Genomic DNA, 21611 nt, shown 5'->3' with positions numbered 1-21611 from the left:
AAAAGCTTTGCAATAATATGGCAGCTATAGTAAAAAAAGAAATTCCTTACCCTCCCGAGGTAATGAAGCGGGGCCTTTGCAATTCAATGCTCTGGACCAGAAGCCTTGGTTCAAATGTTCGGATCTCCACATACCGAGGTAAAACTGCAACGATGTAGGGAGGCTGGTGCTCTGTACGAGAAAGAACACTTTGAGTTATAGATCTGGTCTAAGGCTTTAGGTTTACGGATTGCTTCAGTTTCCCATTTCTAAGCTGCATTCAGATGGGATCTCCAAATAGTCCACTACTCAAATACCAAGCCAGGATCCTACGCTGTGGTATCCAAAGGGAAAAAAAAAAAATTTGTTTTGTCCAAGTGACGCTAAGAGAAATCTCGTGCACAAGAAGGATGCATCCAGCTTTGCTGAGAGTGACCTGATCCCGCTCCTACCATCAGGTGAAAGCTTCACCTGCTCCCTTTCTATCAGTCACAAAACCAAGGCAGAGAAAGGGCAGCTGCAGCTGCCCCTAACAACGCATCAGTGGGAGAAGGTTACATGACCTCTTCTTTCATTCTCTTGGGAAGGGCAAGAGGAAGGCAACTTCTTTTTTCCCTAAAATGAGGCTAAAGAGAGTTCCACATTTCTGGCAAAGGTTATTTCTGCTTGAGATTTTCACAGGGAAAAGATGCAAAACTCCACCTGATGCTTAATGGGTCACAGAGAAAGCAGCTGGTTGGCATTCTCAGTGTGGAAGTTTTCTACCACTTATATGAGGTCCAATCATGGAAACAGAAAGTAGAAGGGCCGGGGAGGGAGAAAAGGCTTGTTAATAGATACGGAGTTTTACTGTTGCAAGATGAGAAAGTTTTGAAATCTGTTGCATGGACAATGTGAATATGCAAAACTACTGAACTGTAATAGAATGTAATGGTAAAGATGATAGATTTTGTTTTGTTTTTTTTTACCACAATTAAAATAGAAAAGTTTTTAAAGGGAAAAAAAATAAAAAATGAACCACTAGATGCATAATTATCATACAGAAACTTAACCTCAAAGACTATATTCATAGTTTCTTAGTGTGGCTAATTTGCTATGGATTTATTTTTGTCATTTATTTTCTGACAAAAAATTTTTCATAGTATATATGCAGTTTATACAGTAAAAATTTTAAAGCCAGAAGGAAACTGGCTTAATATTTCCATCACTTTGAATGCTACTGCTGTTACTATGCTAGTATTTTTCATCTTCTAAAAAAATTAAATTAAAAAACATGTTGTTTGGTATTGGATTTTTTACTTCTCTTTTTATGCTGGCCTCATTCTTAAAAACTAGTATAATCCCCTTTATTGTTAATTTGTATAAATATGTAAAATTTCTCTCTCCTTTAATCTGGCCCACTTTAATAAGGTCTAATTTAATAAAAAAAGGTAATCTATAATAGAAAGGCTTTTGGTTGTCATATTGTATCATGGTCCGGTCTCCCCAACTCTTTGACAACAGAGTTGGTCTGGATCTCTGTATGTTCAAAACTTGGCAGAGTGGCAGGTATACAGCAGACGTCTAATAAATGGCCGACAATGACAGTGATTCATCCATTCAGCAAGCATTTCCTAAAAGGCTATGTTACGGGCCCTACTCCAAGTGGATCAAGACATAAGTCCAGAGCTCATAGAGCTCCTACAGAGAGGAGACAGACGACTCACTGCATCCAGTGGGACAGTGTGGGGGCCATGACAGAGAAACCTGAAAGGGCTTTGGAAGCACCACGGGGGAAGTGATTCATTCTGCCTGCGCGTCGGAGAAGACTTCATAGACGAAGTGCCACTGAACAGGGCCTTGTCATGTGAGCAGGACAGTACTGGGCAGAGAAGAAAAGAAGAGGCAAGAGCACAGGTGATGATGGCTCGGTGAGGGGAGTCCAAGATGAATGGAGTCTGGGTGAAGTGGTAAAGTTGAGAGCATAAGTAAAAATGAAGTTTAAAATGTACACCACTGAAGAAGTTTAGTCTTCGTCCTGTCAGATGGTGGTTCTCCCACCCTACCTAGAAAGAATGCCCTCTTCCTCCCTCAGTATGTTAAGGCACAGAAAAGTTTTTCAGAAACACTGCCAAAGGCACTGGGCACTAACAAAGGTTTTAAAACAGGAACTCTCACACTAGGGAATAGGAAGCATAGTTCAAGCATATTACACACATCTTCATCAATTCTACCGTAGCTCCTCTTCTGAAGGGAACACAAGCGCCCCCCAGAGCACCATGAAGCTTTTCATGAAGCTCTTAGACCCTCCAACTTGTTAATATACATAATCTTGGGCCTTACAAAATACTGTCCTCTTGACTTTTCTTCCTTCTGATCTGTTCATCTCTAACCACCACCAGAATAATTACCCTAGAACATGATGCTTTTACCAAACATTCTACCAGTTGGGAATCTACTGGCGTCTCAGACCTTTGCATGGGCCTCTAACAACCGGCCCTACACTTATTCCTCCGTAATTCACACCACCTGTTTTAACCAGGTCAGTCTCTGTAATGCTCTGTCACAAATGAGCATTTCCAATCATTTTTCGAACTATTTTTTTCTGCCTAGAATGAAAGGAATTTTTCTTCAAGCCAAGTCCTAAACTCCCTGCCTGGTCTAGTCCAATCTTACCTATGTAATGAAACTTCTTACTGGCAAGTTGAACTTTCTGAACGACTGAATCTCAACTCACCCAATTTAACACCTTAAGCAGTGCCTTGTTTTCTCTCTTTATCCAAGATGTTATCCTTACCTCCCCAGCTAGAGTCCTTAAAGATGGCATGTCTGTATGCCCCACTCCACAGCAGTAACTATTTTTATTTTTTTTTAAGATTTTATTTATTTATTTGACAGAGAGAGACAGAGCGAGAGAGGGAACACAAGCAGGGGGAGTGGGAGAGGGAGAAGCAGGCTTCCCGCCGAGCAGGGAGCCCAATGTGGGGCTCGATCCCAGGACGCTGGGATCATGACCCGAGCCGAAGGCAGATTCCTAACAACTGAGCCACGCAGGCGCCCCAGCAGTAACTATTTTTAAAATGCTCACTCTTCTGACTGAAAATGAATTGCTGCGAGGGTGGTCACACACTTCCAGGCAATACCACTGCTGAGAGCCGGAGGCAGGGTAGGAGCAGAAACACCTAATGTGCCAGCCAGAGACTTACATCTAAATGCAATCTGCACCTCCAAGCTACAAAACAACAGAAGCAATAACCCCACGTCAAAAGCACATCAATACTGAGTTACATGTATTACAGGAATAAAGAAAGAATTGCCACTAATTTCCAAATGTAGTCTATCTGGCAGAGGACACAATAAAACCATTACAAAGAAGGTAAAACAAAAAGGACTCAGAAGTAAAACTATATGGCAATAGACAGACAATCACTTCCTAAAACACATAATTCTGTTTATATTTTTCCCCCTCTGGGGCAAAACCTGGCTTCCTACAAAAATCACGATATCGCATTTTTAATAACTTTAAACACTTGTCTACTTCTAAGAAGGGGAACTGAGAGTAAATGACATTATAAACCACAGTCTGTGAAAGCCATAAACGGAATTCCATTCTGCAAGGATGACACACAACCCCGGCCCACAGTGGGAAATGGCCGCTATGGTGGTCTCACCCATGGCCACTGGTATGTCTGTCCAGTTCAAGGCACATTTCTGTGTGCAGATCCCCTCCTCATTGAGCACCACGGTGAGATCATCCTGACCCACAGCCACTTTTCCATCCGCCAGAGGTGCAACTAATGGCTCCAGCTGTTTTCCTGTTGGAAAGAGCTCTTTGATGGACCCTTTTCCATCCACCTATAGGAAGACACAAAGTGAGTCAACCAGCGTTCTCTCGCTAGAGGCATGAACACGGCCTGAAAAATCCAAATAAAACCCCGAACCTACAGAAGCCAATAATATTCCTTGTTTGGCATAAGGAAATATTATGGAGTTTGTTATGACAAATTTTGTCATCACAACATAGAACCAGTTCTCTTTTTCTCTAACACAGAGACAAGCATCTAGCCTGGCAACTAACAATGTCAAGTGCTGGTGAGGATGCAGAGCAACTGGAACTCTCATTCACTGCTGGTGAGAATGCAAAATGGTACAGCCATTTTGTTTGTTGGCTTCTTCTAAAGTTAAATATATACTTACCATACGACCCAATAATCCCATTCCTTAGGCACTTGCTCAAGAGAAATGAAAACTTATGTTTATACCAAAACCTGTACACAAATGTTTATAGCAGCTTTACTCATAATGGCTAAAAATTGGAAACAACTTTGTCCTTAACTGATGAATGGATTAACAAACCATAGTACATCCATACCATGGACCACTACTCAGCCATAAAGAATATAACGACACACACAATACAGATGGATGTCAAATGCATTATGCTAAGTGAAAGAAACCATATTCAAAAGGCTACATACTGTAGGATTCCATTTATATGACATTCTGGAAAAGGCAAAACTATAAGAGATGAAGAATAGATCAGTGATTACTAGAAGTTGGGGCATAGGAAAAGAGGTTGACCAAAGGGGCAGCATGAGGGCATTTTTTGGGTGATGACACTGCTCAGAATCTTGATTGTGGTGGTGGTTACGTGACTCTAAGCATCTATTAGAACTGTACATCAAAAAGAATGAATTTTACTGTCTGATCTAAATGAATAATTTTTGAATAGCTCGGGCCAAACCAAGATTTCCCACCCTCAAAAAGAGGGTGGCAGCATTCAAGGTAGTCAGAGGAAAGAGAGCTTACTCTCCAGCTTCTGGCTCTGTAACCCCAGCCCTCAACAGACTTCTTTCAGCACCTATAGGCCTCACTGCTACTCTGCTCATCAGTCAGCTGGAGAGGAGCGAGTCCTCTATGAGTTTGCAACTCTGATGCTGATAAAATCAGGATATTCCAACAATGTAAATATAGAACAAATATACTAACTAGATAAATAATGAACAGCTAACACGGTGGGGAGTAGGGAAGTGGGGAGAAATGGAGATGGGGGGAGAAAGGCTTCTAGAATTGCCAAGTCTGGAATATGAGAGGGGTATAAGGCTAAGGAATTTGGATTATTCTATGAAATGCATGGTATATCAACCTATTCTACATACAGTATGCATAATAGAGGAGAAAAACCAATGTCATGGATATTTACCACTTAGGTTAAGAAAAAGAGGTTATAAAACAATGTGTATAACATGCTATTTTTGTAAACAGGTGGAAGCTCATCTACCGAAAGTTTAACAGTGATTATTTCTGAGTGAAGGGATTATGGGTGATTTATACTTTCTTTATCTTGCTTATCTATATTTCCTTATTTTTTATATTAACATATGTGGCTTTTGAAATTTAAAAAAGAAGTAAAAATAATTTTTAAAATAAATATACTAAAAGATTTTGGGTTGCAGGAAACTCAAAGTCTTAAAAATACTTAAGTTAATACTCGGGGTGCCTGGGTGGCTCAGGTGGTTAAGCGTCTGCCTTCGGCTCAGGTCATGATCCTGGAGTCCTGGGACCAAGTCCCACATCAGGCTCCCTGCTCAGCGGGGAGCCTGCTTCTCCTTCTCCCTCTGCCTGCCTCTCCCTCTGCTTGTGCTCTCTCTCTCTCTGACAAATAAACAAAATCCTTAAAAAAATAATACTTAAGTTAATACTAAAATTAGTTTATAATTCCTGAGCACTGAAGCCTTAAGATGACATTCCATGGTAATGCTGTTGAATGGAGGCAAGCAGCCCTAATTATCTGTTCCAAAAATTAGGTACAGGATGTGGATAATTCATTATGTAGAGAATTGAGAGTTGATGCTGACTGGCATCAGACATCTATTTGTAGAGATGCTGAGAAGCATAAAAAAAAATAACCAAACATACAAACACAAACCCTGTTATGCCAAAACACCACTTAAGGCAGTCTCTTGACCTGTAGTTCAAATCACGTGATCCTATCCCCCAGGTAAATGGATGATACATGCAAAAGAATAAGTTTTACCCTTATTAGGTAGTAGTCTCTCTTGAAACCCACACAGATAGAATTTTCACACCAGGCCATGGACTTGGGCACATCTGGTACACTAAAGTCCCCCTGAAGAAAGAAAGCAAGAGTTCAAATGGAAAGATGTTAAAAGAAAAAAAAAAAAAAAAAAAACAACAAACTATGACTTTCCTGTTATTCTGCCCCGACTCTGCAAAATCACCCTCATTCTCATCTAAACACAAGTCTGTAAGTGCAAGGCTGGGAAACCACCTGTAACAAAAATTTATGTCACCCATGAACTGGATGACTAGATGCCTTTAGAAAAGATGAAACCCACTTTGAAATAAACCAGTCTGTATAAACGTTGCAGAACTGGATTACCACTGCCTCTGAAGACCAGGAGACTCTGACGAGGCTCCCCTGTACTCACGGCAGAGCCTTCATCCGGAGAGAGCTCCAAGACTGAAGGCCCTGACCTTCAGTATTACTGAAGAGGAAACCTTTCAAGCTTTGGACTTCACCTGCAATTCATGGAATTCCCTGTCCTTCCAGAAGTAGAGCTGCAGCTTCTTTTTCACGGCCACACACATCCGCAGCACCTCCTCACCGGTCTCTGTGTGCTGGGAAGAGACACCCGGAGCAAATGAGGATACGTATGCGATGACTCCATAACTGAGTGACAGCTAAATTCAAGATTTTCTACCTTGAAATGGCTACTAATCTGAAAATCCCCTGTAATACAAAGTCACCCTTGCCAGACAAACTGAATAGAAGAACACCATTTTTCTAAGATGTTCTTAGAAAAAATAGGCTGAGGAGCACTTCCTCCCCAAGGGCTGCCAGCCAAAGACCCCAACCCCAGCAAATCTCTAGGACATTCATAATTCACACAGGAAAATCCCAGGGCAGACCTTCACCTATGTAACCGCTTACTCCTTTTTTTCTTAAATGTTTCTCACTCATGGCTGTCAATACATGCTGGTCAGGGATCAGCATGTGTCAGTGGCCACTTTCAATCTTTTAAGGAGGGAGGAGAAGAGAAAGGTCTAAGCATAAAACAATGCATTGTCGATGTAGACCACAAAGGCTAAAAAGTGATCTAAGCTGAGTAGAAGGGTAAGGCAGATTTTGAATAATGTAAGGATGATGAATTGGCACAAATAAGAAATGTCTTTCTCAAATGACCAAAAAACCCCTATAGACAAAGAATACAATAATATGTTCAGAACAAGGTCAACTTAATGTCCCATTGCTATGTTCGTGATACTGGTTAAGTCTGGATTTCCCCACTAATGGTTTGTCCATGGCAAAGGCTTTTATCGTGGGTTAGTTGGTCTGGTGCTCTAATTAGCACAAACACGGGGAACCCAAATGTTTCCCCTTCAGACCACATACAAAGGGGGAAATTTCTCTAATACAATCCAAAATCAAACACTTTCTCTGGAGTCTCTGCTGGGTTTGCATATCAATGTTATTCTTCCCACCTAATGGTAGGAATAATATAAGAAAGACCCTATTTATTAAAACATGAAGTCAAATTTCATCTTGCCTACACTTACCTGGAGGTCACATGTGAACAGTGAGGCTCCCTTTGCCTTTGAAACCGTAGTGATTTGTTGAAATGTCAGTAAGTCATGGACATAAATGTTATTTTCTGTTTGGAAGGAGGTATAATAACAGTATAAATTATCACAATTCTCTACACACACAAAAATAACTAATGATGAGAAGAACCAAATGGTAAGTGTTGGTTGAAGATGTATCTTCGGTTTCACTAACAATGATTTATTCTGGCCTATTATCAGAATTACATTACAAAATGTTAGAGGTCACTTTTGTTCCTTTAAATTCGGGCTGGCTGAAGCAGAAGAGCTCTCTCGCTACCAAAGCACTCTGTCTTTCTCAAGTCTGGAAATTTGTGATGCAATATTTGTACAAGAATAGACTCTCAAAGCTACTTCCATTAGGAGGCCTCAGCGGAAGAAAGGAAATCCTCTGTGGATTTGGTACAATCCCATGGCAAGGATTTCTTTTCTGGCAAAGCAAGCAAAATAATTTCACTCGGGCCTCCTACCTAGTTTTACTCCTGAAGATTTAGTTACTTTAAATGTTTCTCTCTCCACCTAGAAACTTAGTTTAAAATGATTCTACCATTTGGGCCCTGGGCTGAACAGTACAAAGCATGAGGCAAGTTTCCAGTCCTCTGTTTGTTAAGAAAAGGCCTTGCTGGCTGCCTTCAATTGAATCTATGGCTTTTCAAATGAGGCCTGAATAGTCCAGCCTTGATGTGTCTCTCCCCTATCTCTTGCCACTCTGCCACTCTCCACCACACTTCCTAGGTCTGGCCAGACTCCAGGGCCTCTGCTTAAAATGCTCTGCCTTCCTCTCTCTTCCTGTCAAAATCTTAATCATCCACTAGATGATGTTGTCTTTCCCATTACTAAGATCCACAACATTTTTTATAAATTTCCACTGTAACTTATCACACTGTATCATGATTACTTTCTGTCATTTCAGTCTTCACAATCAGAACATAAATTCAAAGACAGAAACCATGTCTCATTCAACTTGGTATCCCCAATGCCTAGAGCAGAGCTCAATAAATATCTGCTAGATGACTGAATAAATGAATGAATGAATGAATGACACTCCATGGAGAACAGAGCTCAAGTTTATGAGGGATGCTGTTGCCTTTAATACCTGTGTACCCTGCTGTGTCTGGTTTGGAACAGGTCAGTTTCATTGTCTATCAAATTAACCATAAAGAGTGATTAATCAGGTCATAGCTTTTGTTTTTTGACACAGGAGATATAACTGCAACCCCTTTTCTTACCTAACAAGCTGACCAGAATCTTAAACTGGGAAACCACATGGATCTGGAAAAGAACAAATCATTAGACTCAATTAAACATTTCCAACAAGGCTTAACAAATGTTCATTTAAGTACATTACTAAAAAGGGACTAAAGAGTCTATGCCAATGACAGGGATCTGACTGATATTTATGTGCAATCGCAATTTCTGCTCATTATAGAGGATCTCAGGCACATGATGGATGAACCCAGATCCCTGAATAAATGGGAGAACAGACAGTAGAAGATTCAGAGTTAATAAATAATGTTATCAAAGTTCTAGCTTTGACAGGGTCTCATGGAAGTCAAATATTCTTGTAGTTACCACTATCACTGCCTACCTGCTGAATCTTTTTGGAGAAGTTTTTATTGGATTTCTCTAGTGTCACTTCAAACCTGTTGCAACCTATGGAAAAGAAACAAACATTCACAGTTCCAAACATGTAAAAATAACCACAACAAAAAACGCTGCTCCACATTCCTGCAGGAATCTAAAAATTCCTAAAGACTGGAAGCTGGAGATCTACACTAGACAGCTATCTTCACTGAGTACAGGAAGCTGCTTTCAATTCCAATTTTAGAACAGAGGGTTTCATGCACCTTCACTTGGCATTAGCAGAAAGAATCATACCACAGAAATTCACTGAAGCTGCCAAGGTACTTTTGAGTCTGAAAGTCTTATCCTATAAAACAGTACCTTGGCTAAGTGTTTGTAAAAAGTAACAGTCAAATACCAGAGCCCAAGCAATGAAACCCTGCCCGGAGCATCCTTAGATCTAGACCAACTAAAGCCCAGCAGCTACCCTATGTCCTGCATCATGGGACAGAGCAAACACTCAACACTATCCCCTCAGCTAAAGCGATTTAATGCATCTACACTTACTGCTGCTCTCAGGAGATGCTACATCGGTTGGCACTGTTACAAAAAGGGAAGAAAGTGACATACCATAAAAACATGTGATGCCCGCCTTGTGGAGATGACAAAAACATTCAGCCTCAAAAGTCACCAAAAGGTCAAAAAGAGAATAATCATCATAATAATTACAGCAGTTATCACAAACTAACCAATAACTAAGTGCCATGTTCTGGGTTTAAAAATTTATATATATTCCCTATAACCTCACAACTACCCCCAAGAAGTCAGTATTATTATTCCAATTTCGTATGTGAGGGACCTGACAGGTCAAGTAGTTAGGTAGCCATCAGGGAGAGACAGCCCAGAAGCAAACTTGGGGCCTACTGTAAAGCCCGTGTGCTGAGCCGACACCCTGCCACCTGCCTCCCAGCTTGTGAAGAGACTGTTCACACTGCTGACCCCAAGCTGCTCCCCACAGCTAGTGTGGTCCATGGCTCAGAAGTCTGTGGAGCGTCTCCGAGGCAACCACAAGGGCCCATGCCACCAAAGCTGGTCTTACTTCTTCCACATGTCCCTCAGCAGAGGAGATGAAGGGGCTCTGGAGTTGCGGGAAATTCAGAAACATGCCCTGTATTCTGCCATTATATTTCACAAGAAAAAAAAATTCAGCCACTTCCTGCTTGATAAACAGTTCTGTATCTGAAAAGGGCTTTATTATTACTTCCAACAATTCTCTTCATAAGTAGAATTATCTAGGACTGAGATTCTCAAACTTTGTGGTGTCAGGATTCCTTCACAGCCTTAAAAATTATTGAGAATCCCGGGGCGCCTGGGTGGCTCAGTCGTTAAGCGTCTGCCTTCGGCTCAGGTCACAATCTCTGGGTCCTGTGATCGAGCCCCGCGTCGGGCTCCCTGCTCTGCCGGAAGCCTGCTTCTCCCTCTCCCACTCCCCCTGCTTGTGTTCCCTCTCTCGCTGTCTCTCTCTCTCTGTCAAATAAACAGAAAAATTTTTTAAGAAATTATTGAGAATCCCAAAACTCTAACATGGGTTGTAGTTATCAATGTATACCACAGTAGAAATTAAGACTGAGAAAATTTTAAAATGTATATTTATTAACTCATTTTTAAATATTAGTGAACTTAGTTTTGACCTGGTAAACCTTCTGAAAGGATCCTGGGGACCCCGTGGGGTCTATAGACCACACTTTGAGAACTACTGCTCTAAGGTGACGGCACCACTGAAGTAAACCTGAAACTGTTAAGACATTTGATGTGAGCTAATCTAACACCTCTGTTTAAGAGAGGAGTAAAATGAGGCCTAGAGGCATTTCTGAGCTCAAAGAAGATGACTCACATCTGATCCCAAGTCCCCTTAATTCCAGCCTCTCCATGACATCTTATTATCCTCTCTCTTTCCTCAGAAAGACAGTCTGGTTGCAGCCCTATTTAGGTTTGGAATATCTCAAACTTAGAAACCAAGTTAGTTCTATGGCTGATTCATGGAGGCCCAAGTCTATTTCTAGGGCCATAAACAGGCGAGAGCTGAGCCAGAACTGAACTGTTCTCTAAGGGTATAGGGAGAAGTCAACTTTCTGATCAGAGCTTGATTCCCAATTGTCTAAGGCCGGTGGCACTGCTACTGAAGTTACCTATGCAGAAATTGAGCCCCAGGAATTAAGGTCTCAAAAGTCACATGGTGAACTCATCACATGGCATGGAATAATCACCAACAAAGTTCCAAGTCAGATTAGCACTAACATTACCAGTTTGAGTCTATACTGTGTTGAGATTTACTCTTATAGTCTAGTTTTCAATTCCCTACCATTTATATAGCAATGACCTATCAAACAAATCACGTTACCTTGGTATTTAGTATTTGATGCTACAAAGAACTGCTTATCTACTGGAGTAAAGAATATTAAGCTCTCTTATCTCCCTGCCCTGCACAGTATCTGAGCCTATGGTGGATAGTCAAATCATGGTTGTCAAATGCTGAGTAAAATCCAAGGCAAGCTTAATTTTTAAATTACAGTCTAATAGGTGTCACAGAATGGAAATATTCTGGCCCTGAGAACTAAAAATTTACAGCAAGGGCAAGCAAAGTACTGCCCCAGGGCCAAATCCAGCCCTCAACATGTCTTTACAAATAAAGTTTTGTTGGAACCCAGACACGCCACTCCTTTGCACGCAGTCTATGGCTGCTTTTGGCTAAAATAGCAAAGTTGGTAGTCACAACAGAGATCTCAGAGCTTACAAAGCCTAAACTGTTTATTTTTTTGGCCCTTTTGGGAACAAGTTTACCAACCCGATTTAAAGGAAAGTTGAAAAACTTAGAAATGAAATACACCCTCTGCTTTGACTTCTGGTTTCTCTTTCTGACCAGGTGCCTTCCTCTTTCCTTATTCCACCGGTGATGGGTAGTAGAATAGGTCCCCCCAAAATATGCCACTTTGGGATAAGGATTATTTTGAGCTGAAGGGAACTGAGAAGAAGTAGATAAAGAAAGGCTCTCTCCCTACCTCTAATTTGCCTAAAAATAGAACATACATTTACAAAGGTGTCCCTCCTCCCCTCTCTACCACGGACAGAATTTAATCAGCGGAGACAGCTCTAGACCCTCATCAGCCCAGAGAGGACACCAGAGCAATCTATTAACAAACTTTACTTACTCATCCTTATTCCGTTAGTTCCCCCATGTGTCTGCCTTCTAACAATTTGCCATCCTAGAAACTCAAAGTCCTTTTCCTTTGTCTTATCCCTTCTCTAAAAATTTGTTGTTCATTTGTTAAGATGTTATATAAGCCCAAATTCCAACCACCCCTTTGAGTTACCCATCACTGAGTGTTCCCATGTGTATGTGTAATACACATGTAAATACTTGTTTGTTTTTCCCCTGTTAATCTGTCTTTTGTCAGTCCAATTTACTTACATGTTCCCACCCAAGGAACCTAAAATGGGTAGAAGGAAATTGTCCCCACATGCCCTAGAAAGATGTCCTTTTTTCCCATGTTACCCTTGCTCCAGGCTCCACTCTTACCTTAAGCTATTTACTACAGAAAGTTTATTGGGTTGAAAGTTATGAAATTTATTTTTTTCTAATATAGTCAAATAATGACAATTTCATACGGTTTAACACACTCTGGCATTAACAGCAGATTTCTCCAGACTGGAGCTCCAAGGTATATTATCCAAACACATCAATTTTCCATAAAGAGAACATAGAAATAAGATCACAAAAAGGAAGTGAGGTGCTTTTTCTCCCCCAACAGAAGAAACCCTAACAAAATAAATTTCAAATACTTTAGTTATCATTCTACATTTTTACTGATGAAGTCACATTTGATTGGAGCTTTACTTTTCAAAGTCCTTGCATCTGACCCCAACAATTTTATGAGACAGACAGTTTATAGAAGAGGAAAATGACATTGGAATGGACCTACTCAGTCATTCGGCCAAGGAGAAGGAAAGCTGGGCTCAAACCCAGGCCTCCTCTCTCCTAGTCCACCCCTCACAAGTTAACAAAAGTTGTTAAATCAATGGTTCCTAATTTTGTTTCTTACTACCACATCATTTACACAGAAATCTTATTCGCATCAGTAGTATGTCTTATTTCTGACAGTGAGTCTCCTAGAAGCAAGGAGGGGAGGAACACTCAACCTCACCTACCAGATCAGGATAGGGGAATAGACTCTGAAAAAAAAAAAAAAACCTAGAGATTTTCTCATGCTTCTCCCCACTTTCCCACTGTACTCCTTTCAACCCCAATCATTTTTAATGGCCCAGGAATCACTGATTTCACAGCTGTATACTAGCTGACTATCACAGTTTTTTGCCTGAGTAATAAGTCACCTCTCTCTTGACGCTGGAGAGCTGCCACTTACCAGCGTCCTTCCGGATCCTATAGAGAAGAAGATGTCCTTGTTTGGTGCCAACAAGAAGCCATTCCTCTGGAAGAGAAAAGAGTGATGAGAAAGGTCAATCAGCTTTAGTTAAAACCCTATTTCTTGAGCTGGGGTTTGTAATCAGAAATCAAAGGGTCAAGAAAATGAACTGCTTTTGATAGCTGGTGTTTTGCAAAGCTAAGGAATATTTATATTCAAGAAATGTTTGAGAACCAACCCATCAAAAAAGTATCATCACTGACCCATTACTGATGCAAAATATCCCTGCCTTCAGTGTTTCAAAATTAAACTGACCAAAAATAGGATGAAAATTTATAAAATTATAAAATGGATAGTGTAAACATGAAACTAGGAAACTAATATCAGAAACAAAACTAAATGACATCCTTTAAAGGTTTAATGCTTTTACTTCAGGGAAAATAAGAAGTGCCAAGAATTCATCATTTTAAAAGATGGTCTAGCAGATAAAAAACAAGTGTTGACAAAGAAATGAAGAAATTGGAACCCTCACACGTTGTTGGCAGGAATATAAAATGGTGCGGTCACTCTGGAAAACCGTCTGGTTGTTCCTCAAAAGATTATACAGAGTTGTCATATGACCCAGCAATTCTACCCCTGGGCATATACACAAAAGAAATGAAAACATATGCCCACACAAAAACTTGTACACAAATGTTCAGAGCGGCAGCATCTGTAACAGCCAAAAGGTAGAAACAACCCACATGTCCATCAACTGATGAATGGATAAACAAAATGTGGCAAATCCATACAATGGAATATTAGCCAGCCAGTAAAAGGAACAAAGTGCTAATACATGCTATAATAGGGACGAACCTGATATTATGCTAAATGAAAGAAGCCAGACAAAAAAGGCTACATTATGATTCTATTTATATGAAATATCAGAATAGTCAAATCTATAGAGACAAAAAGATTAGTGGCTACCTAAGGTTGGTGGGTTTACAGGAAAATGGGGGAATAAATACTAACGGGTATGGGGTTTTTTTTAGGGTGATGAAAATGTTCTAAAATTGTGGCAATACTTGGACAACTCTGTGAATGTACTAAAAACCACTTAACAGTACACTTTAACTGGGTGAATTGTATGATAGGTGAATTACATCTCAATAAAGCTCTTATAAAAAAAAAAGAGAGAGAGAGATGGTCTAGGCCAGTGGTTCTTTGGTATGTATCAGAATTATTTGAGGATTTGTTAAAACAGATTGCTGGGCCCTGCCCTCAGTTTCTGATTCAGTAGGTCTTGCAATGGGCCTGAAAACTTCCATTTCTAACAAGTTCCCAGGTGATGCTAATGCTGTTTCAAGGACTACATTTTGGGAGACACTGGTCTATGCTAAAAGAGGCTCCAAAAAGGGTTTAAATAATTACCCTGATAGATCTGTATTAACTCATTAAGGGAAGTTAAGCATGTACAGACACTTCTGAGCTTTTGGATAGTGTAAAAGGTCATTCATCCCTTGTATAAACTCTCTTGATCGTCTACAAGATAAAATATTGGATAATGGTACAAACTGTTAACTTTATTGAGCATGTATTGCGCTCCAGGAAATGCTAAGCACATATCATATGTTACTTCATTAATCCTCACAACTATCCTTTGAGGTATGTTCTTCTTATAAATCCCCATTTTATAGATGAGGAAGTTGAGGCCTAGGGGATAAGTAATTTGTCCAGAGTCATACATGGAGGAAGATGTGTGTGGAAGCGTCAGGATGTAACCACAAGCTGTGATGCGATGTGATTACGAAGGCATCCTATGTCAAAAGAATGGGTGTTGGCCAGAGGTTGTCTGAAAGGCACTGGTTGTATTTATAAAAACAGGTCAGAAGCCTGTTTTTCCAGGTTGATGTCCTTAGTCTTCCAGAAAAATATAGTGATTCTGACTTCTTTCGTGTTTTAAAGCAAAGGCAGGACACAGAAAGTAAGACAGTATGTGCTCTTCATGACATAAGAGAAATGAGAAATAACACTAGCTCTAAAGGAAGGTTGGAACACTACATCAAAAACTAATGATGTAATGTATGGTGATTAACATAACATAATAAAAATAAATAAATAAATAAACGAAGGTTGGAGATTTATGTTGGAGCAGAACATAGAAAGCAAAAGAAGCAAGGTTGGAGATTTATGTTGGAGCAGAACGTAGAAAGCAAAAGAAGCAAGTTCACAATGCTTGCTTTGTAAAAGATACTGTGCTTAGAGTTCTACTTATAGATATCACTGTATTGAGCAACTGGGAATACTGAAGTTGATTTTCAGGACACCCACTGCTATTTCAGATATAAATAAAATGAGGTAGAAATTTTTTTAACTCGCTTGTAACATACATAAGAATCTATAACCAAAAGGCCAAAAGAATACTCACCATCTTCCCCATTCTTTCCTCCCTACTCTGCTCCCCAAATCCCTACCAGCTCCTGTTTTTCTCTTTTAACAGCCTCATCTTAACACTCAGGTCTGCAAGGCCTATCAATTTTACCTCTACAAGGTACCTCACAACAGCCATATCCCAGTCCCTCCAGGGACCCCTGTGATGGCCTCAACTGCTCTCACTATACGTGTTCTTCCACGTTTGCTGTACGTTTCTTAGAGCACGTCTGTGATTCTGTCACACTGGGGCTTAAATCCTCATGAAGCTGCACTACCAAAATATGAAGTCAAACTCATAAGCATGACATTCAAGGGTTACTTGCCAATAGATGTTTCTTATCAAATGTCTATTGGTCAGAAAACAGAATCAGACAAATTCATTAAAATTAAAAAAATTTTTAATTGAGGTTTTATTTAACCCTTTTCACATTTTCATTTGAAGGTGCTGAGGAAAAAATGCATTTATCATACATGTAAAGTATTGTAACAACTTTCCTTTAAATAGTAAAAGCACCACATACACGTTCCTAATCCTCACACTCCCAAGGGAAAACAGCGCATCACCCCAGATGCACTAATGGCACACAACCTTGAAGAGACTTGCTTTGGTTAGAGAAGTCAGGGGCGGGGGTGGGGGGGGTGCGGCGCCTGGGTGGCTCAGTCGATTAAGGTCTGCCTTCGGCTCAAGTCCCGGGATCGAGCCCCGCATAGGCTCCCTGCTTACTGGAGAGCCTGCTTCTCCATCTGCCCCTCACCCACCTACTCCTGCTCTCTCTCTATCTCTGAAATAAATACATAAAATCTTTGAGAAAAAAAATTAATTAAAAAAAAGTCAGTGGGGGCTCGGGTGACCAGAGGACCCGACCCATGTTGGGCCTCCACATTCTATGACATGTCATCATATAATATAATCATGGATACAAAACACAGAACGAGAGACTTGCAGAGCTGACACAGAGTGGGGTAGACAGTCCCTTCTGAGATTCAACACAGCAAATCAGAAAGTGGAACACACTACAAAAACGGTGTAGTCTGTGGGTAACACATATATAAACAAATGTGAATCAGCCCTAGAGAATTCCTGACAGCCTAATCCTGAGCCACAAGGTTGGACTTTATTCCTCCTGCAAAGTGAGTAGGTGCTGGGCCATCCTGCTCATAATTACCCTAATGAAGCTCCGTTGTCCAACAGTACAACCTAGTCCAAGCTCATGTGATGAACAATTCCATCCCTGGCCCAATGCTGACCACTGCAGGGAATACAGAAATGAAAAAGGTAGTGGTCACTTCCCTTTTCTGGGTCATAGGGCAAAGAACAGTGTTCCTTAAAGCATAAGCCTTTTTAGCTGCATCCAAATCACCTGAACTTATTAAAAAATGCACATTCCTGAGTGCTGTTCTCAGAGATTCTGACACAATAATTCTGTAGTGGTGACCTGAAATCTGCATTTTTTTAAATTCAATTTTTTAATTATTTGATGCATTTAAGTAGTTTCAACATTAAAACTGTGGGAAGTCTGGCTTCCATCCTTGTCCACTCTCCCTGTTTTCTCCCTCTGCTATAGGCAACCATCTTAGTCCTTTTTATCCTACCATTTCTTTGGAAAATAGAATGATTGTGTAGACACACATACAGATACACATACATACAAACATCTGCATTTTTTTTTTACAGGTTCTGAATATATATTAAAGTTTGGGAACCAGGGTCCAGAATCAGACATGATTTACTGGATATGTGACCTTAGAAAAATTACTTAAATTCTCAGGTTATTCCTCTGCAAAATGGAGTTATTATTTCATAAAAGTTTAATAAAGATTAGTGCTCAATAAATGGAAACTATTACTATTAATATCATCATTTATTCATTCATTCATTCATTCATTCAACAGAAAGATTTAATGAATACCCATTATAAGGAACTATTCTAGGAACTACAAATAAAGCAATGTACAAAACAAAGCTCCTGCTCTGAAGAAATTTTCTAATATGGAGACAATAATATAACATAAAATAGCATTAGGCAGCAATCCATGAGAAGAAGAAAGACTAGGCTGAGGAAGAGAATAGCACCTTGTCTTTTATATAGCATCGTTAGGGAAGGTCTTGTTGATTTATGTGACATTTCAGCAGACATCTGAAGGAAATGAGGAATGAGGCATGTAATATTTAGAGCAAAAGAGTGCCAGGCGGAGGAAAAGAACAAGTGCAGAAGCCCCGAGGTAGGTACATGCTTTGTGTGTTATGGAACAAGGAAGACTGTGTGACTAGTAGGAGAATGGAGCAAGGGGTAAGAGCATAGATGGGGTAGATGAGGGGAAGTAACCATAGGCCTGATTATGTCAGATGTAGAAAGCACAGCAAGGACTTTGGAACTTACTCTAGTTGTGACAGGAAGCTATGAAGGGTTCTGAGTAGAGGAGAGATGCGATCAGATTAAGTTTTCAAGGGATCACTGTTCCTCTGTGTGTATAAAAGATTGAAAGTGGCACAATGACAAACAAACGGTGATCAGAGGACTACTACAGTAATTCAGATGAGAGAAGTGGTGCTTTCATCAGAACAGAAATAGTGCAGATGGAGAGAAGTGACTGGATTCTAGACTTATTCTGGAGGTGGAGCAGACAAGATTTGCATATGGACTGGATGTGGTGTATAAGAGAAATGAAGAATGATTCCAAAATCATCAGCAAAATGGGTAAACAGAAATGTCATTTGCTGAGATGTGGGATACAGGGGGACAAGCATGTTTTGGGAGAGTGGAATCAAGAACCATTAAGGCCATGCTATTAGACATCCATATGAAGGTGCAGAAAAAGCAGCTGGATTCTACAACTCTGGAGTTTAGGGAGAAGTCATCATCAGTATCCTCATTTCCATTTCCCAAGAGATGGATTATGGTGTGTCTCAAATATTGTCTAGCCCTGCATGATCTGGCTTCAGAAGGTTCCTGGATGAATTTTAGGTAAAAGGGGTAACAACTAGATATAGCAACATTCACTGCTGCTTAAGTCCAGAAACAGTTTTGAGTCAAGAGGTGGTAAATAGCCTCTTGTAGCCCAATACCTACCATAGCATCCTAGAAGATAATAAGCATTTCTCATGTAGGGCGGGAGATCAAGGTAGACAGAGGTACCTAGCATTTCCAAACTATCTTTCCGAAAAGCTCAAGTACAGGGAATCTTTACTGTGACAAAGTGGATTGGTGAGAGGCTGAAATACATGTACTATTAGTTCCATAGGGTATCAGTCAAGGATTCTGGCAAGCTAAGCAAAGCACTGTAAGCAGCTGCATTCACCCTTTCCAGAAGCGTATGTCCTAGGCTGAGGTGGGTACCCCTCCTCCATGTTTCTATAATAGGCAGCATATGACTCCAGTATCATTTATCTTGTATCATAATCTGTTCCTATGACTTTGTCCCTCACTGTGTGTCCTAGGAGCGCAGGCACTGTTTCTTACTCACCCTTTTATCCTCGTCTTTAGCAGAGAACCTGGTCCATATAAGCATTTAATACATATTTGATGAAGAATTAGGGAAATGTGTCCCTTTGTGCAGTGTCAAGTCTTTCATTTTTTAAATTTCTTTTCTCCTCTATTTAAATTTTTGCTGAGCATTTAATAACAGAAAATGGAGGTTTTCTTGAGATATCTGGAGGAAGCAAGGTTCTCTCCTTAACCCAAGGGACTAGCACAGCTTACTGTGGGGGTGTGATTTTAAAGAAGCCCAGGGTTGCTAGAGGCAAGATTGTGCACATTAACATGAAGAGCTGTAGAGAAAGCACCCTACTGAAAAGGCTGTGAGGAAGTCTGCAAGACTGCCTGGGTGGCAATGTCCGTAAGTGATGCAGAAGATGCCAGCCACCACCAGATTCCACCAGGCCCATCTTGGGTACCTAACTCAGTATAAGATCTGATCAAGAGTTCTGAACCACCTTTTTATGGCCCTTGATTTCTAGCAACTGGACATTAACAAGAAAGACTGTTTGGTCTTTCGTGACTGTTATCAGACACAACCACGCTAAGAGCATAATGTTCATAATTAAGAGTCAAGGTTTAGACCCCTGAAACCATTTGTATTCTAGAGCATACAAGAGATGCCAGACCCTGCTTTCTGTACTGGCCAATCCCAAGAGGATTACACAAATTTTTAATAGGTTAGGTTTCATGACAGCCTCAAATGATGCTCTTCTACCTACATAGTTAGGTAGCTTGAGCACTTTGAACATAAGGCAATCAACCACTTGGCTAGACTGAGTTTAGAACAACAACGTGAGTTACCTACAGTAATGAGAAGTAAACGATGAGTGATCACTAAGGGAAAAAAGGCATATGGTGTTAACGCATTTAGTGCCCCCCAAATAGTGTTGCTTTTCATCTAGAAAACAACAGAATCATCTGGACAAGTCAGGCCCCGGGCAAGTTGAAAACTCCCCAGTGCCTGCCCCTCCAAACTGAAGACTTATTGGGAATCGAAAGGAGCCAAAGCTGAGCAGTCAATAAGAAAATCTCTACCGAAAGCAAGAGTCGTACCTAAAATGACTGGGTCCCTGAGGATTGCCCAAACAGTCCCACTGCGCTCGCTGTCTACAATACTATGCCCTCCCTCATTCCAGGTTTCTTTCGGACAGAGTCCGACCGGAGTTCATACAGTCAGATGCCTGTCCACTTTCCCAGCCTTGTGAAAGGTCGGAACAGCTTCTGCGCTGACCCCGCCTCGGCCCCTCGGGCCCTCAGCTCACCCCAGGCAGCCAGACAGTCGATCTGCAGAGGCAGCTTTTCTAGTATTGGCACTGGCTCGAAGGCGTCGTGCATGGCGGCGAGCAGTCACCACAGCAGTCTCACCCGGAATGGGCCGGGTCGGTCCTGGGCCGGGAACCAGCCCAGTTAAAGGGCCAACCGTGAGGCTGGACCGAGACCCTAGCTACAGGCCGTACGACAACACAGCCATCAACACCGGACTTCCTGCCGGGCTAAACCCGCCTCTTCCGCAGAAGCCCCGCCCCTTCCGCCCCAGCGCCTTTGAGGAATGCGCCGGCGCTTGGGTCCCCGCCTTCTCCCGGGATCCAAGTCACGGAGCCGACTAGCGATATAGGATTTAACAAAAAAGGGGGGAAAAAAATCTTACGACTGTCTCAGGCAGCGAATTTGGGCTTTGGCTTGCTAGCCAGGATGGAGATCTGCCATTTAGGAAATTAGCTGTGACGTTTAAAAAAACAAAGCCTCTGGAGATTATCTGCAAAAAGATGGTAGTGTTCCGCACTAACGTAGCGTTGTGGGCGCTTAGCAATTCCTGACCCACTCTATAAACACCCAGTAAATGGTGGTTTTTGCATTACCATTATAATCTCAACCAGTTCAAGTATCTTACCCTTTTTTAAAGGTTGTTCTACGGCAGTAGTTCTCAAAGTTGATCCCTACACCAGTAGCATCACCACCACCTGGGAACTTGTTAGAAATGCAGTCTCAGGCCTCATTCCTGCCCTACCGAATCAGAGTATCTGGAGTTGGGGGGTTCAGCAGTTTGTGTTTTAGTAAGTCCCCAAAGTGAGTCCATGCACTTTAAAATTTGAAAACCACCGCAATGAGGTGAATATGGCAACTCCACCCCCCCACTGCCCCCACAGGAAAT

At 41.1% G+C, this 21611-nt stretch overlaps 1 protein-coding gene across 1 annotated transcript in view; it reads right to left on the bottom strand.

Moving 5' to 3' along the window:
• The window catches only part of VPS39 (VPS39 subunit of HOPS complex), a 47622-nt gene extending 26671 nt beyond the window's left edge, over positions 1–20951 (bottom strand). The window contains exons 1-9 of the mRNA XM_036084625.2: positions 20722–20951; positions 13569–13634; positions 9173–9237; positions 8814–8856; positions 7540–7634; positions 6502–6600; positions 5996–6088; positions 3630–3813; positions 51–171 (exon numbers count right to left, since the gene is read on the bottom strand). Coding sequence (XP_035940518.1) covers positions 51–171; positions 3630–3813; positions 5996–6088; positions 6502–6600; positions 7540–7634; positions 8814–8856; positions 9173–9237; positions 13569–13634; positions 20722–20794 — 839 coding nt within the window. The 5' untranslated portion in view covers positions 20795–20951. The remainder of the gene's footprint in view (positions 1–50; positions 172–3629; positions 3814–5995; positions 6089–6501; positions 6601–7539; positions 7635–8813; positions 8857–9172; positions 9238–13568; positions 13635–20721) is intronic.
• Positions 20952–21611: the final 660 nt, after the last annotated feature.

The sequence above is a fragment of the Halichoerus grypus genome, chromosome 8 (assembly GCF_964656455.1).
Source record: "Halichoerus grypus chromosome 8, mHalGry1.hap1.1, whole genome shotgun sequence".
Taxonomy (NCBI): Eukaryota; Metazoa; Chordata; class Mammalia; order Carnivora; family Phocidae; genus Halichoerus; species Halichoerus grypus.
This window is presented reverse-complemented; position numbering and strand designations above follow the sequence as displayed.